Source organism: Ovis canadensis, chromosome 21 (genome assembly GCF_042477335.2).
Source record: "Ovis canadensis isolate MfBH-ARS-UI-01 breed Bighorn chromosome 21, ARS-UI_OviCan_v2, whole genome shotgun sequence".
NCBI classification, from domain to species: Eukaryota; Metazoa; Chordata; class Mammalia; order Artiodactyla; family Bovidae; genus Ovis; species Ovis canadensis.
Genome location: NC_091265.1, coordinates 53167594 through 53183012, shown reverse-complemented (window position 1 = coordinate 53183012; position 15419 = coordinate 53167594). Strand labels below are relative to the sequence as shown.

At 55.8% G+C, this 15419-nt stretch overlaps 1 protein-coding gene across 1 annotated transcript in view; it reads left to right on the top strand.

Annotated features, from left to right (window-relative positions):
- The window catches only part of VPS37C (VPS37C subunit of ESCRT-I), a 29748-nt gene extending 19755 nt beyond the window's left edge, over positions 1 to 9993 (top strand). Inside the window, exons 2-5 of the mRNA XM_069566432.1 lie at positions 2341 to 2438; positions 5759 to 5930; positions 6629 to 6711; positions 7685 to 9993. Of these exons, the coding sequence (XP_069422533.1) occupies positions 2346 to 2438; positions 5759 to 5930; positions 6629 to 6711; positions 7685 to 8392 (1056 nt within the window). The 5' untranslated portion in view covers positions 2341 to 2345 and the 3' untranslated portion in view covers positions 8393 to 9993. The remainder of the gene's footprint in view (positions 1 to 2340; positions 2439 to 5758; positions 5931 to 6628; positions 6712 to 7684) is intronic.
- Positions 9994 to 15419: the final 5426 nt, after the last annotated feature.

Below are 15419 nucleotides of genomic sequence, written 5' to 3'. Positions count from 1 at the left end.
GAGCCAGGCCAGCTGCCACTGAGGCCCAGCAAGTCTGGGCTATGCTGGAGGCTTTAGTAACCAATAAGTAACTTCGGCAGCATTGGAGCCTTCTGTCAGCATTTGTTTTAGGCCAGGCCTCACACTGAGCCAGCACTTTGCCTGTGTTGACCATTGCACTGACCCATTTTACAGACGAAGAACCCGAGGCCAAGGGTGAGTTCACTGAGCCACTTCCCACAGTGGCAAGTGGCAGGGACTGGGACTCAGACGAGGTCAGTCTGACAGAGCCCAGGCCCCTGACATTCCAGGTCTGCAGAATGTTGCTCCATTCCCCTTGTTCATCTCGCTCGTGGCACACTCACTGGCTTTGCAGAGTAATAAGTGCAGGGTGGGGGAGGCCTCCCCAGTGGTCTTCCCTAGTGGCTCAGTGGTAAGGAATCCGCCTGCCAAAGCAGGAGACATGGGAGATGTGGGTTCAATCCCTGGGTCAGGAAGATCCCCTAGAGAAAGAAATGGTAACCAACTCCAGTATTCTTCCCTGGGAAATCCCATGGACAGAAGAACCTGGCAGACTGCAGTGCATGGGCTCACGAAAGAATCGGACACGACTTAGTGACTAAACAACAACAAGGGGGGCCTCCCCAGTTCTGCTTCTTCCCCAGACCCTTACTGTCTACCTTTAGACCAAGCTTGTCGGGAGTCTCAGAGTGAGGTGTAGACAGAGTGCAGAATTCTGACTCTGCCCCTTGTAACCTTTCTGATCCCCACCCACCAGTGAGACAGTTGCCCCCACCTCGCAGGAGCAGGAGAGGTGGTGCGTTGTAAAACTCGCACCACAGTGCCTAGTCCCTAGTGGCCTCCATTGCACACGACCAGCAGTGAGCCTTTGTCTTTCTCAGAATCTGGCCTCGGACCAGTTGCGTCCGCATCTCCGGGAGATTTCTCGGCCCCACTCTGGCCTACGATGCAGGGCTCTGAGGGTGCAGCTGTGGCTCCTGCGTTCACAGCGAGCTTCCCCCCCGGGGGTTCAGGTGCTCAGCAAAGCTTGGCATCCTTGTCATGGAGATTGGGGGCAACATTCAGCCCTCAGTAGGTAACAGAAAGTGGGGGTGGCCCTATAGAGGTCTGTCGGTCAGGTGACCATTTAATCGGTTATCTAAACCAGGACACTTCAGAGCATGAATGGGGGGCACCTTTAATAGCTACACTGGAGCATGAAGGCTGAACCTGGGCCTTCCTGGCAGAGGTGTCACGTGGTCTCCATTGATGGGTTTCTCCTTTGTCTCTCTGCTGCCCTGGAGATGCCTTCCCCTCCTAGTCCAGATGAGGAAGCAAGCCTGGAGGTCACCTCTAGACACGCAGGCCCCGTAACCCTGGGCCTGGACTCCGCGGCACCCCCTCAGCCCAGTCATTCCCACCGAGCCATAGTGCAGAGGGGCGATGGGGGACTCTGGGTTTCTGTAGCATCGGGATCCTAGGAAAACTGTCAGAGCCTTTGTAGTGAAAAATCCAGGCTATAAAACACGTGTCTGAAAATGATGAGAACAGACAATGCTGTCAGCAGAAGGGAAGTGAGCCCTGAGTGTGTGCTTCCTCTTCTCCCTGGAGCTCCGTCCTCCTGGGGCCTGGCTGTGACCTCGTGTCATACAGTCATCGATCCACATCCCCCTGGGCAGAGTGACGGGGGGAGGGCTGCGGAAACCAGCTCTTCCATCGAAGCAGGCGTCCTGTTCGGGTCGGTCGATTTCCTTTCCTTCCGCAGGGGCCAGTTTGGTGGTGATTTCTGGTTCTTGCCTGATGAGGACGTGCATGTGACAGTTCGTTTTCGTGGCACATGAGGGTTGGTTTTGTGGCACGGGGAGCTGCAGAGAATGCTTGTGGCAAACCCCAGGTGGCTGGTGTGCTAAACATGACAGGCAGGGAGGCGCCCAAAGCCAGCGAGACATTTCTGTTCAGACAGAAATAGATACCTCCTAGGGTGTGTGCTGACATCAGGGCTTGCAGGCAGCCTTGGGCCAAGTTTAGTCTCCATCCCTGGCTGTCCACCTCCCTCCTCCTGCCTTTCCTGTCTGCTTCTTGGGGAGCTTCATCTAACACCTCCAGGAATCGTGGTTTTGCCTCTGGCTGTCTGGTTCCTCTGCATATCCTGCAGTTCATGGGGTGAAGGAGCAGCTTCTTGGTCTCCCTGGGAACAGGATGGGCAGGGTAGCCAGGCTGTGCCCTCCCTGGACCTCCCTGTGGACTGGCAGCATTGCTCGGAAACTCCAGTTGGTCTGTAACAGATGATGAACATGGGCTCGGGCGTCCCTTCCACCTGAGCCGCCCCTTTCTCACTTCAGTGTCCTTCTGTGATCCCAGGAAAGATGGAAACGCTAAAAGACAAGACCCTGGAGGAGCTGAAGGAGATGCAGAATAACCCGGAGGCCATCGACCGACTGGCCCAGGACTCCCCGGAGGTAGGGGAGGCTGTCATGGGGCAGAGATGGCGGATGGGACTGGGCCCTCCTCAGGGATGCTGGCTTGTTGGGAGTTTGGGCCAGGTCTCTTTCCCTTTTCTGTGGCCTTCACCCTGATTTAGGCCCAGCCAGAGGAGCCCCTGGGTCTCAGTCCGGTTCCTGGGCCCTCTGGGAGTTCTGGGGAGGGAGGAAGGGCAGAGCCAGAGAGTCCAGGGCCCCCAGCCAACTCTGGCTCCCGGTGTCTTCAGGGACCCTCATGCCCCTGGAGCCCCTACCCTGTTGCTCCAGCCTGGGTTTGGAGGCATTTCTAAAAGCACTGGGTCTGTCGTGTAGCCGCCTTTCACCTACAACCTTGTTTGGCCTGCATCTCTAGGAGAGCCGTTCTGGGACTGGGATTAGGCTCATCTCCTGTTTAATCCCTTTCAATCATAACAGACACCTAATCACCTACAGCTCCTAGTCACCATCCTCACGGGAATAAGCCACCGTCTGAAAGTACAGAGCCTTACATTTTATAAAGGGCACTCCCTGCCCTTCCCATCGCCTTGACCCTGTGACTCCCCTGCAAGGTCAAAGAGGTCAGTTGACCAGATGTGGCTGCAGAGCTGGTTGTGCCCCCGGCCACACCTCGAGTGGCCGCAGTCCGCACGCCGCCGCCTCCTGCCCCGATGGTCGGGAGACACGGGCACGTTTTGGCGAGGTCATTGATCGGCCTTTGGCGTGTGCTTCTGTCTTTACTGATGAACCGTGCCGTTTGTCACTTCTGTATATTCACCGTGTCTGACCCCAGAAAAGGGAAGCCTAGCCATCACTTCTCTTGCCTCTGCCTCTGCAGACCTCTTCCCTCTGCTTGAGGGGCTCTGCAGCCAGACCTGGTCCTGGCTCCTTCCTTGCCGGTGCTCCGGCTGCCTCACTGCCCCTCTCCCTGCAAGAGCAGCCTTCGCCAGGGCTGGAGGGCACGGGGTGCAGGGCAGGGTGTGAGGGGAGGCCCTGGGCCCGATGTGGTGTGTCCTACCACCCAGAGTGAGGCTGATCTTGGTTAAACTCCAAGGCTGCCTCCTAGAGAGAGAGAGGCTGTGAGCTCAGCCAGGGCCTGGCTCCAAGCTAACTCGATGCCGGCCTTCATCCCGTCTTCACATGTTAAACACCAAGTGCTTTTCCAGTCTGCCATGAACACAGTGTGACGGGAACGCCAAGGCCTGTTCTCAAGGGCACAGAACTTCGTAGAAACAGGCCAAATTACATAATTAGCATTCATTGACCTCCAAGCTGGGCAGGCCCATGGGAGGTGTGGCAAAGCACAGAATCATGGAAAATGTCAGCAGAAACAACCTCGTAGGCAAAAGGCAAGTTGAGTTTGTGACATGCAGCTGTGCCCGTCTAATTGATTTGAATTCTCAGAAGGTAAGAACAGTCACGGGATCGCAGGGAAGTGAAGAATGAGATCTGTAGACGCATGAGACCCTGTGGACAGGGTTCCTCCCGTGGGCTGTGAGACGTGAACGTCGCTGTGGGATTCGAGGAGGAACGGGAGCTCACTGAGTTTGGGCTGTGGACGTTGCTTGGAGAAAAGAGCAGGGGACTGCTCTCCCTGTGGAACTGTGTGTGTTCTGGGGTCTTCTGGGTGGGGTGCTTGAACTGTCTTATTGACCTCTTATAATGAGGGTCAAGGGCTTCATTATGAACTCCTGATGGAGAAAGATTTTGGGGGAGGCTCTGGGGAGAGGGGCCAGAAACAGGTAGGACCAGGTTTAGGGGAAAGTGTCCGGCATAGATTTACTGGCTAAAACCCAGGGAAAAGGCAGTGGTGATATAAAGAGGACACGTCCACTGGGGATCTGGGACCCCTTAAGGGGCAGCTGAACAGGGTACTTCAGGCACCGCTCTGGGTCTGCCACATAAGAGAAGGAAAGGTTTCACGGCTGATGAAAATGCAATTGGAACCCCACAGTGCAGGTGTCCTGAGTCAGAGACCTTGCTGAGCCGCTCCAGAGGGCGTTTGTGACAGCCGGGTGAGGGGCAGACCTGGGAAGCCGTGGCCAGGCCCCACAACTTCTGGTAGCCTGGAGCTCGAAGGGCAGGCTCCCAGCCCACCCCAGAGCACAGGGCTCCAGACCCTCTGAAGCCCCCTCCTCTAGGACGCCCATGGCTTCCTGCATCTGCTCGGGGTTGAGCCAGTCAGGCGGGGCCCGCCACCTGCGCACCATGGTGGAGAAGCTGCTCAGTGGTTCCTGGTGGAAGCCGGTCTTGCCGAGCTGCTCCCTGAGCCCAGCTGGGGGGCGCTGGTGCCCCTGGTGACATGCTGGCGTGTACTCCCCGCTCCCGCAGGGGTATGGGTCTGTTTCTCCGCCCTCCTCTCCCTGATAAATGGATGGGGCTTCAGGTCAGAGCGGGTCTGGGAAGGGTTTCTGAGGCTGCCGCCTCACGGGCTGGTGACCAGGAAGGACCTCGCTGAGGGGAAGAGCGCCACTCAGCCTGGGGACGTGGTCTCAGCCAGACTTGTGCAGGGGCTCACCTGAGGACTCCCCTCCAGTTCTCCAGGGGGCCCACTGTGAGCTCATCTGCATAGCTTCTCTGCAGGACACAGGGCAGGTCTATCTGGAATCAGGTCTCAGGCTGGCCCTGGCTTTCCCATTCCTCAGACTAACTTTATTTGGGGGCCTCCTTGTGTGTCCAGCCTGTGTTCTGGCCTTACGTTAGTGCACCTCAGAGGAGGTCTCTTACCTCTGAATCCTGGGGATAAGTGATTCTTTTTGTCCCTTCCTTCCTAGGAAGCCTCTGACTCTCCCTGCCCCCTCCCTGGAGCTCCACACAGCCCATGGCAGGCTCCTCCAGCTCATCACATGTCCCTCAGTGCCAGCTCCCCACGTACCTCTGCCACAGAGGCTGTTGGGTTAAGGTTTCGTGAGGCATCTGGGTCAGAGTGCTTTGCTCAGAGTTTGAACCCAGGTCCATCTGACTCTGGGCTTCCCAGGGGGCACTAGTGGTAAAGAATCCACCTGCCAATACAGGAGACTTAAGAGACATAGGTTCGATCCCTGGGTTGGGAACATCCCCTAGAGAAAGGAATGGCAACCCACTCCAGTATTCTGGCCTGGAGAATCCCATGGACAGAGGAGCCTGGCCAGCTACAGTCCACAGTGTCACAGAGTGGGACGTGACTGAAGTGACTTAGTATGCACTTAACATGCCGTCTGACTCTAACTGGGAGCTGAGTGTTGCCTGGCTTCCCCTCAGTAAGCAACAGGTCCCAGGAGCCCCTGGCCCAGCCTGCCAAGAGCTGAGTGGCAGGTCTCATGGTCAGGTGTCTTGCCTTGTAGGTCCAGGATCTGCAGCTGGAGCGGGAAATGGCACTGGCCACCAACCGCAGCCTGGCCGAACAGAACCTGGAGTTCCAGGGTCCACTGGAGATCAGCCGCTCAAACCTCTCAGACAAGTACCAGGAGCTCCGGAAGCTGGTGGAACGGTGCCAGGAGCAGAAGGCAAAGCTGGGTAGGTGACCAGCCCTGGGAATGTGCACCAGGGATGCCTCTCTTCACTCAGGGTCCCTGTTCCCCATGGGGCTAGGGAAGCTGCTGGAATCTCCTGGAAAAACAGATTCCCTCTCCCTCCCCAGGACAGGAAGGGGCCAGCAGTTACTGCAGGTTACTACATCCCCAGCCTGGCTAAGTGCTTTAGCAGCCATCTAAGGGTAGGTCCTGTCATTGTTCTCATCGTAGATGAGAGGAGTGAGGCTCAGAGAGACGCGGGGGCTTGGCCAGGGCTCCGCAGCCACATAGAGGTGGAGTTGGGATTTGAATCTGGAGAGCCTGGTCTGGGCTTTCTGTGTCCCAGCCTGCCGTCTGAGGAGGTGAGGGGCGTCTGGTCCCCAAGGTGGAGGACTTGATGCTCAGACAGAGGAAGTAACCCCCTGGGCAGATTAGGCTGGGTGAGCAGAGCCTGAGGCCTCTTGCTTTCCCGGCCAGCATGGGGAGCCGGGGAGCCAGGGAGCCAGTGTCTGTTCATTGAGCTCCTGTCAGCTCAGGAAGCTGACCAGAGGGAACCGACAGAAGGGAGTTCTGCTGAGACCCCAGGGCAGAGGCAGGGCCCCTGGCACATAGGACTCTCCAGGACCCTTGCCGAAACCTCGGCCTCTATCACAGCATCAAGAGGCACTTTTGAAATGTCAACCTCTCTGCCCTCCCTTCCAGAGAAGTTCTCCTCAGCACTGCAGCTAGGGACCTTGTTGGACCTTCTGCAGATCGAAAGCATGAAGATTGAAGAAGAGTCCGAGGTGAGACAGCTGTTGACACCCGGTCTTCCTTGCAGAGTCAGCCCCTGGAGCAGATGAACACTGACCGGGTGAACACTGGCTCCAAGGTCACTAGCACAGCCCACCCAGGGGCTGTGGGGCCTGGCAGCGCCTTCCACCCAGAGCTGGTCTGCACACAGAGAGTGAAGAGAGGCCAGAGGGCAGCAGAAGAGACCAGGCAGCTCCAGGAGAGGGGAGAAGCCAGGGGTCCCGCTCCTCGGGAGCAGGAGCTCTTGTCCTAAGTACCCACATCTGCAGGGAGCAGGACCCAGGCTCTAGTAGATGGCAGAGGTGAATGGTCCCTCCTCCTGTAGTCCCCATGGAGGCCCTTTTGGATGCAGGGAACAGGAACCCAGTCTCACTAGTTGAAGTGGAAATGGACGATGGATGGCACAGCTGTGGGGCAGCTGCAGGCCTGGGGGTGGGGGAGGGCAGTAAACAGGTACCCTGGAGGGCTGAAGGCAGGCCACCAACCCCTCCCCTCTCCTGGCAGCTCTCTCTTGCTTCCCTCTGGGCCCATCTTCACTCTCTGTAGGCAGACTGGCTCTCTCACATCTCTCTGCCCTCTGCCAGGCCCCTCAGCCCCTGGCTGGGCTGGGTTATTCTAGTGACCAGGGAGCCAGTGTTCATCTGGTCAGTCGACACCCAATTTAGCATCTGGCATGAGCCTGGCATGATGCCGGGGTGGGGAACAGCGGTGGCCGTGACAGGTGGTCCCCACCCTCCGGGAGCTGACATCTTGGTGGGGGAGACAGGATAAATTAAACATGTGCTTGTGTAATAATATATCACCAGTGAGAAGAGCCCTAGAGAGAAATTCCCAAAGCGGAGGACAAAGAAGGCAGCTCCCACCTGGCTGGGGTGGGGGTGGGGCTGCAGCTGACCTCTGACCCAGCGGTATTCAGGTGGCCTCCATCCTGGCAGACCTGATGCCACTGGAGCTTGTGTCTTCCAGGCCATGGCTGAGAAGTTCCTGGAGGGCGAGGTGCCCCTGGACACGTTCCTGGAGAATTTCTCCTCCATGAGAACACTGTCCCATCTGCGCCGGGTTCGCGTGGAGAAGCTCCAGGATGTGATGAGAAAGCCCAGGGCCTCCCTGGAGCCTGCCGGGGATGCCCCTCCTCCACGCCCGCCCCCCCCACTGCGCCCTGGCCCGCAGGCGACGCCCCCGCCAGCCGAAGACACTCAGCCACAGCCGCCGCCGCAGCCCTCAGTGGTCCCTCCTTACCCTTTGCCCTACAGCCCCTCTCCAGGCATGTCCGTGGGCCCCACCGCCCACGGAGCGCTCCCGCCGGCCCCTTTCCCCGTGGTGCCCCAGCCCTCCTTTTCCTACAGTGGGCCTTTGGGGCCCCCATACCCCGCAGCCCAGCCGGGAGCCAGGGCCCCTTCGGGCTACTCCTGGTCCCCGCAGAGGAGCACGCCGCCCCCGCTGGGCTATCCCATGGCCCCCACTGGTGCCTCTGGACCCGGGTACCCCATGGTGGGGAGCCGGGCCCCCAGTCCTGGTTATCCTCAGCAGCCCCCCTACCTCTCAACAGGAGGAAAACCTCCGTACCCCACACAGCCCCAGCCCTCAGGCCCCCTCCAGCCCCCCTACCCCCCCGGGCCCGCTCCTCCCTATGGGTTCCCCCCACCTCAGGGTCCCACCTGGCCTGGCTATTAGGCACAGTCCTGGCCCTCGGCCCTTCCCTACTCCCATCTGTACCACAGCCTTCAGCCCACCCCTTGCTGAGATTCGAGGCTAAATTAAGTGGAGTTGGCTCCACGTAGACTTGGGTCACCCAGGAGCCTGAGGGGACCCAGCTGGGAGTGCACAGGTCTGGAAAGGCTGACCAGGCACTGTGACTGGCTTGGCCACACCAGGCGGTTCCAGGGCCTGTGGGCCTCCCAGGGGAAGGGAGCACCTGGCTTCCGTGGCAGGCGATAGCTTTCCTGGTGCTCACCAGGCAGGGAGTTCAGTCCTCCCCGTGGGTGCCCGCGCCTGTGGACATCTCCTTGTGACTGCACGGACTCACGGATGCCTGAACCCAGTGCGGAGTTATCTCAGCGAGGGTCTGGCTGGCCCCTGCTCACTCCCTCCCTCTTCTCTGGGATTTAGCAAGTGCAACCACGGTGCCCACTCCAAGAGAGGCAGCTCTCTGTGTCTCTTGGTGCGTTCAAGGATGGCCCATCACACGCTCCATGGCAGAGTTGAATCAGGGGGAGAGAACAGAGGTAGGCAAAACAATGAGTGATTTTCACGTCGATGTCAGGTCAGCTTGTCCTGTGTGCTGCCGTTTGAACAACAGCAGCAGTGCCCGTGCAGGGAGCAGGCCGAGGACCGTAGAGGTGGATCCTAGACCTTGCTGGCTCTGGTTGGAGAATCCAGGGACTGCCTTGGACCCTCTGGCTGCAGGAGAGCTGGCAGTTCTTGTCCAGGAGACCATGGTCATATCAGGGGCTCATTTAGGAGAAGGCTGGGTTGCCTCCCCAGCCACCTCCCTGTCTGGATCTCCCTGCTTCTGGTTGACTTCTGTGGCTCAGCCCCATCCTGTCCACTCCTTTAGTGCCTTGAATCTCATCCACGGCAGCCCCCTCCCTTCCTTTGACTCTCTCCTGTAACTCTTCATGACCCCCTAAAGCCCTCCTAAGACAGACATCAAAAGATGCCCTAACAGTTACTTCTCCTGTGGTGCTTTGTAAAACACCATCCCTATGTCGGAGTCATTTCTTTGCATCTCTCTTATCTTCAGAATGTAAAGGGCAGGGACAATGACTCTGAGCCACACACAGGCCCCACCACGCTGGGGGCTTTCAGCACGCAGTTCAGTAATAAAAATGACAATAGACCAAAGGGGGTTGTGATGAATGAAGCATTACCTTGGTGGTTACCAGATGTGAACCAGGTCTCAAGGGCAGACTCTGGAGCTGCTATCTGTTAGGAAGTCATATGTGCCTTGAATTGTCCATTACCCTAGTACCCAGCACCTGGTGGGCCTGGGGTGCTGGGGGCCAAAGAGGAAACTCAACTTTCTGGTGCCTGCCCCTCCCGCCCCGCCCTGCCCGGCCTGCGTGCCATCAGTGGGTGCGTGCGATGAGATGCTCAGTCAGCCCTGTCGGTCCCTGACCAGTCGTGCTTGCTTCTCATAAGTTATTTATACAGAGAAATCACTAATGGACTCTACTGGTTCGAGTACTTCTGTACTGGATGAGCGATTGCTGGTATGTTTGTATAATTAATTGCCATAATAAACTTTGATGAGTTACGGCTCTTCTGTCCATGAAGCTGCAGTGAATTTGAGAAGTGGCTGCCTGTGTGGGACATGGATTTTGTCAACTGAAAGGAAAACGTAAGACTTGTGGGTTTCAGTTTTACTTGGAGATCTTACGGCAGGTTATAGCCTGAGGAACAAACCCTCAGTACCTCTGAAAAGATGCTCCAGAGAGGTAGGGGGAGAAGCCAGTGTATATATTTTGACTAGGGAATAGGTGCTAGCAAGCACCTCTAGGTGTCACCCTACGGTGGTTCTCCGCTGTGCTCTTTCATGCGTCTCCGTTTCTCCCTTTAGCAGTCTAAAACCACTGTGGGCATGCAGATCCCTGGATGGCCAGTCTTCATGTGAGGGTCCCTGGACTAGGTAGTTTTTAAAAGTAACAAGTGGATTTCCCTGCAGGGCTGCTGGATATCGTGAGGATTCACCTTTCACCAGTTCTTTTCATTTCTCAGTTGCCTGAGAAAATCATGAATAGCTGGTGAGAGCTGTGTCCCTTATCTTTGGAGCTTAAAGGCCTTGTATGGTATCTTCACTTTTGTCCTGACAAACCCCATTAAACTGCCAATTTTGTGAAAGATGTCAGGCCAACTGCCTACCTAATGACCCTGTCCAAACCTCAGTGTCTCTCAACTGGACAATTTTCTCAGTATCTTTCAGCTGAGCCCTTTCTTTGTATCTTTCAACTGAGAAATCAGGTACCTTTTTATCTGCTACCAAATTGAACTCAGGATTGTCAGACAAGATGAGAGCTCTGAGGCCCAGGAGAGAGTCACCCAGTATTCTGGACTAGTGAGAAGGCAGACAGGCTCAAGGGGCCCTTGTTGGTACCAGGGCTCCAGATCCTTGGAAAATATCAGGTGAAGGAGACAAGTCTGCTGTGGGTCCCTTTGTGGTCACCCAAACTGTCAACTGAAAGAAAAATGCACAGTGTAAGAGCTGTGGGTTTGTTTTATTGAGGGACCCTACTGTAGGACTGTTAGGAAACAGCTTCTCAGTAGCTCAGAGAAGCCAGTATAGAAACTGTTTTGGCAGTCAGGCACATATCTTGGTTAAAAAGAGAAAATGTGACTGTTAGTTGTGATGATCAGATAGGTCAGTTAATGATTTTAGTGTTTTCTACGCACAAAACCTGAAAGTGAAAGTCGCTCAGTCGTGTCCGACTTTTTGCAACCTCATGGACTGTACCGTCCATGGAATTCTCCAGGCCAGAATACTGAGGTGGGTGTAGTCTTTCCCTTCTCCAGGAGATCTTGCCAACTCAGGGATCAAACCCAGGTCTCCTGCATTGCAGGGGGATTCTTTTTTAATTTATTTATTTTAATTGGAGGCTAGTTACTTTACAATATTGTAGTGGTTTTGTCATACATTGACATGAATCAGCCATGGGTGTACATGTTCCCCATCCTGAACCCCCCTCCCACCTCCCTCCCCATCCCATCCCTCTGGGTCATCCCAGTGCACCAGCCCTGAGCACCCTGTCTCATGCATCAAACCTGGACTGGCTATCTGTTTCACATATGATAATATACATGTTTCAATGCTATTCTCTCAAATCATCCCACCCTCGCCTTCTCCCACAGAGTCCAAAAGACTGTTCTATACATCTGTGTCTCTTTTGCTGTCTCACATATAGGGTTATCATTACCATCTTTCTAAATTCCATATATATGTGTTAGTATACTGTATTGGTGTTTTTCTTTCTGGCTTACTTCACTCTGTATAATAGGCTTCAGTTTCATCCACCTCATTAGAACTGATTCAAATGTATTCTTTTTAATGGCTGAGTAATATTCCATTGTGTATATGTACCACAGCTTTCTTATCCATTCGTCTGCTGATGGACATCTTGCAGGGGGATTCTTTACCAGCTGAGCCACCAGGGAAGCCCAAGAATACTTGAGTGGGTAGCCTTTCCCTTCTCCAGCAGAATCTTCCTGACCCAGGAATCACACTGGGGTCTTCTGCATTGTAGGCAGATTCTTTACCAACTGAGCTAAGGTGCAAGATGGGTTCATTAAAAATTTTTCTGGGACTTCCCTGGTGGCCCAGTGGTTAACAGTCTGCCTGCCAATGCTGGGGACACAGGTTAGATCCCCGGTCCAGGAATTAAGATCCCACATGCCTCAGGGCAACTAAGCCCACTTACCGCAACTACCGAGCCCTCACACGCTGGAGTCGGAGCTGCACAAGAGAGGCCACTGCAGTGAAAAGCATGGATACTGCAACCAAAGAGGAGCCCCCACTCGCCAGAAACAGAGAAAGCCTGCACCAGCGATGAAGAGCCCGTGTGCCACAACGAAGACCCAGTGCGGCCAAAAATGAAAGGACAAACAAAGCTATGATTTGAAAAGAAAAGATCCTCAGCCTGTTTTTCCAAAGTATGGAGTACCGTATCCTCTTTTTCATCCTGAATGCCTTTCAGGGCGCACTGGCTAATGACTTAATCCGCGTAGAACTGGGCAGTGTTCTTTGTTTTGCTATTTCTTCCACAGCCTTCAGGGTCATGCTCTGCTGAAAGGCCTGTTTGATTCACGTTCACAGAGCCCCATCTTTCTGCATATCGTCGCCTCTATTCCTTCACCCCCGGGGGGCTTGGCTTTTGCTCTCTGGCTTTCTTTCCATCTGAAGCATTTTCAGATGGAACCGGCTCGCTTGCGGTGTTCTGGGTGCAGAGCTTGAGCGGTGCAAGGCCACAGATGCCCACTAGGTGGCGCGCGAGTCTCATCGGCGCCCAAGAGGGGCCCCATTACTGCCACCTGCTGGGCTGACCGGGACAGTCAGCCTGTCCGCCTGTCCAGGATCTCCAGAGGGGTCCGAGTCTTCGCATTCCATTTCTAAACGGAGACCGAGGGGCAGCAGGCTGCCAAACTGGCTGTGGAGCCAAGCTGTCTTCTGCCACCACCTAGCCTGCCTCCCTCTCCAGCTCCCCCTGAGCTCAGCCTGGTCATCGTGAGCCCTGGAAAGGCATCTTCTGCCTTTCAGCCGAAGAGAGCTTTGGTGGAGTCAGGAGACCAGGCTTCTGAGGGACCCTTGAATCGTCCCTTCTGCTTTTCCTTCCTTGCAAGGTGTCCTCATCAGGACAGGCTGCCTGTGAGCGATGTCCAGAGATGCTGAGAATCACCAGTCTTGAGTACTCAATAGGGCCTCACCTTGTATTAACCTTGGCTGTGCATTATCTCATGGGCACCTCTCAGCAGCCCTTTGGCCCCCAAGTTTAAACAGAGGGAGGAGACTGCAGGGTGGGTGGTTCAGTGACCAAGTCACTCACCTGGGGGCATCAGGATGAGACTTGCACCCAGCTCTGATCTGGCTGCTGAGATACCTTTGTGATTCCAGAAGTCATCAGGCCTCCTCAAGACACCACAGTCCTGAGAAAAGCTTGGGGAACCTAAGCTGCAAATCCACATACGCTCCGGTCAAAGCGTTACGGTCCCTTCGCCCCTCCCGAACTCTGACCTTGCCTTGCAAGTGTGTTGGGGGCTGGGGATGTCAGAGCACCAGGGAGAGCTAGGAGACCCCTGAGCTGTGTAGGAAGCTGAGCATCTCACAGGGTGGTGGGAGGCACAATCAAGTCAGAGCTTTGGGTTGCTCCCAAAGTGGTAGCCAGGGGCACCCAGGGACTAGAGAGAGGAAGCGCCACTTTCTAAGTGGCTTGATGGAGACTGAGGCTGGTCAGTTGGGGCTGGCTGCCCCCGCTGCTCTTCACTCTGGCTCTCAGGCCCTCCCCCCGCGTCCACCCCCGCCCTGCATCCGCCACATGAAATCACTGGGTGTCCTCTGCCAGACCGCAGTGGGCCTCTCACTGTGTGTGGGCTGCTCGGGGCCAGAACCTAAGTGTCAAGTTCAGAGCCTCACAGATTTCTCGCTCGGTGAGAAGGACGCTTAGCTCTGTTAGCTGCCATGAGGCCATCTGAAATGTCCTTTTAGGGTAGTCCCATTCAGTACTCCCAGACCCTAGAGGCATGACAGGTTTGGAGCTAGGTTAGGTTCTTGGTTATCAGAGTGAGCTTTTTTATAGGGTCCCCAGAGTCATGGCAGCCCACTCCAGTACTCTTGCCTGGAAATTCCCATGGACGGAGGAGCCTGGTAGGCTGCAGTCTATGGGGTCGCGAAGAGTCGGACACGACTGAGCAACTTCCTTTTCACTTTTCACTTTCATGCATTGGAGGAAATGGAAACCCACTCCAGTGTTCTTGCCTGGAGCATCCCAGGGACGGGGGAGCCTAGTGGGCTGCCATCTATGGGGTCACACAGAGTCGGACACGACTGAAGTGACTTAGCAGTAGCAGTAGCAGTGTCCTAGACATAACATGAGGAGAATGTGCTAGGAGAATGAGGAGAATCTGGTTGCCCATGAGAGTCAGGTGGATGACATGCTTCAGGGGAGTGGGCCGGGTAGGGGGGTTACACAGGTAGATGCCACCCTCTGGCTGACGTAGAGGGGTGAAGGATAGGGAGTGGGGCTGCAGTGTGGACCCAGGGTGGGCCCAGGTCGCAGCGGAGCATCCTCCAAGTCTGAGGGAGATCCCATGAGCTTCTCATCACAGGAGCAGCACTGACCAGCAGCCTGTGGGCTGTGTCTGCCCACCACGGCTGGGAGCGGACAGAGGCACCTCCGAGGTTCGGGTAGCTCCCACTCTGTTGCTTAACCAAATGTTCCTTCTGGAGATGTATCACCCGACCCCCTTTCTGCTCAAAGGCAGTTTTTTGGGGGGGAAGTGTGTTTTTAAAGTAGGCCGAGATAGCTATGAGGCCACCGAATGGTGGCCAAGCTATAGATATAAGAGCTTTTGCTCAGAAAAGGGGCTGATAAGAGACATTTGGTGCCCCAGGCCCTTTGCACCCCAGTTCCCTTTGGAGGATCCTCCCTCTGAGGAGGGTCCCCAGGACAGGAGTCTGCCGGGTGACTCCTAGCCCCCAGGTGACTGGGTGTCCCTGTTTCTGGATTCCCGGCATGGTCGGGGTAGGGCCATACCCTGGCCTCTCCCATGATGGAGTCCTCAGTAAGGGGCGGGTGGGAGGTCTGGCTGGAGGGTGTTGGTGGGGACGGGGCTGGCCTGGCTCTCTGGCATGCTCGTGCCCCTCCAGCTCCCTCATTATGTGAGCACACCCCTCACCCCTGCCATGTCCTTCTAGAAATTTCCTTTTGCTCTTCCAGAGTTGGCTTTTGTGAATTGGACCATTGATATCTGTTGCTCCCAGTGGACACAGGGCCAAATCATGTGGAAAAAGGCCCCAGCCCCCAAATCTCTTCTCAGGTCACTGTCTGATACCCAGGGGGCAATGAGACCTGAGCCAGCCTCTCCCTTCAGCAGACCCTTAAGTTCCAGGTCAGATATTCTCCTCTGGTGCATCATTAAGAAAACCTGGGCACTGCAGGGTTAAATATGTCTAGCCTCTCTGGGCCCACATAGTCAAAGCTATGGTTTTTCCAAT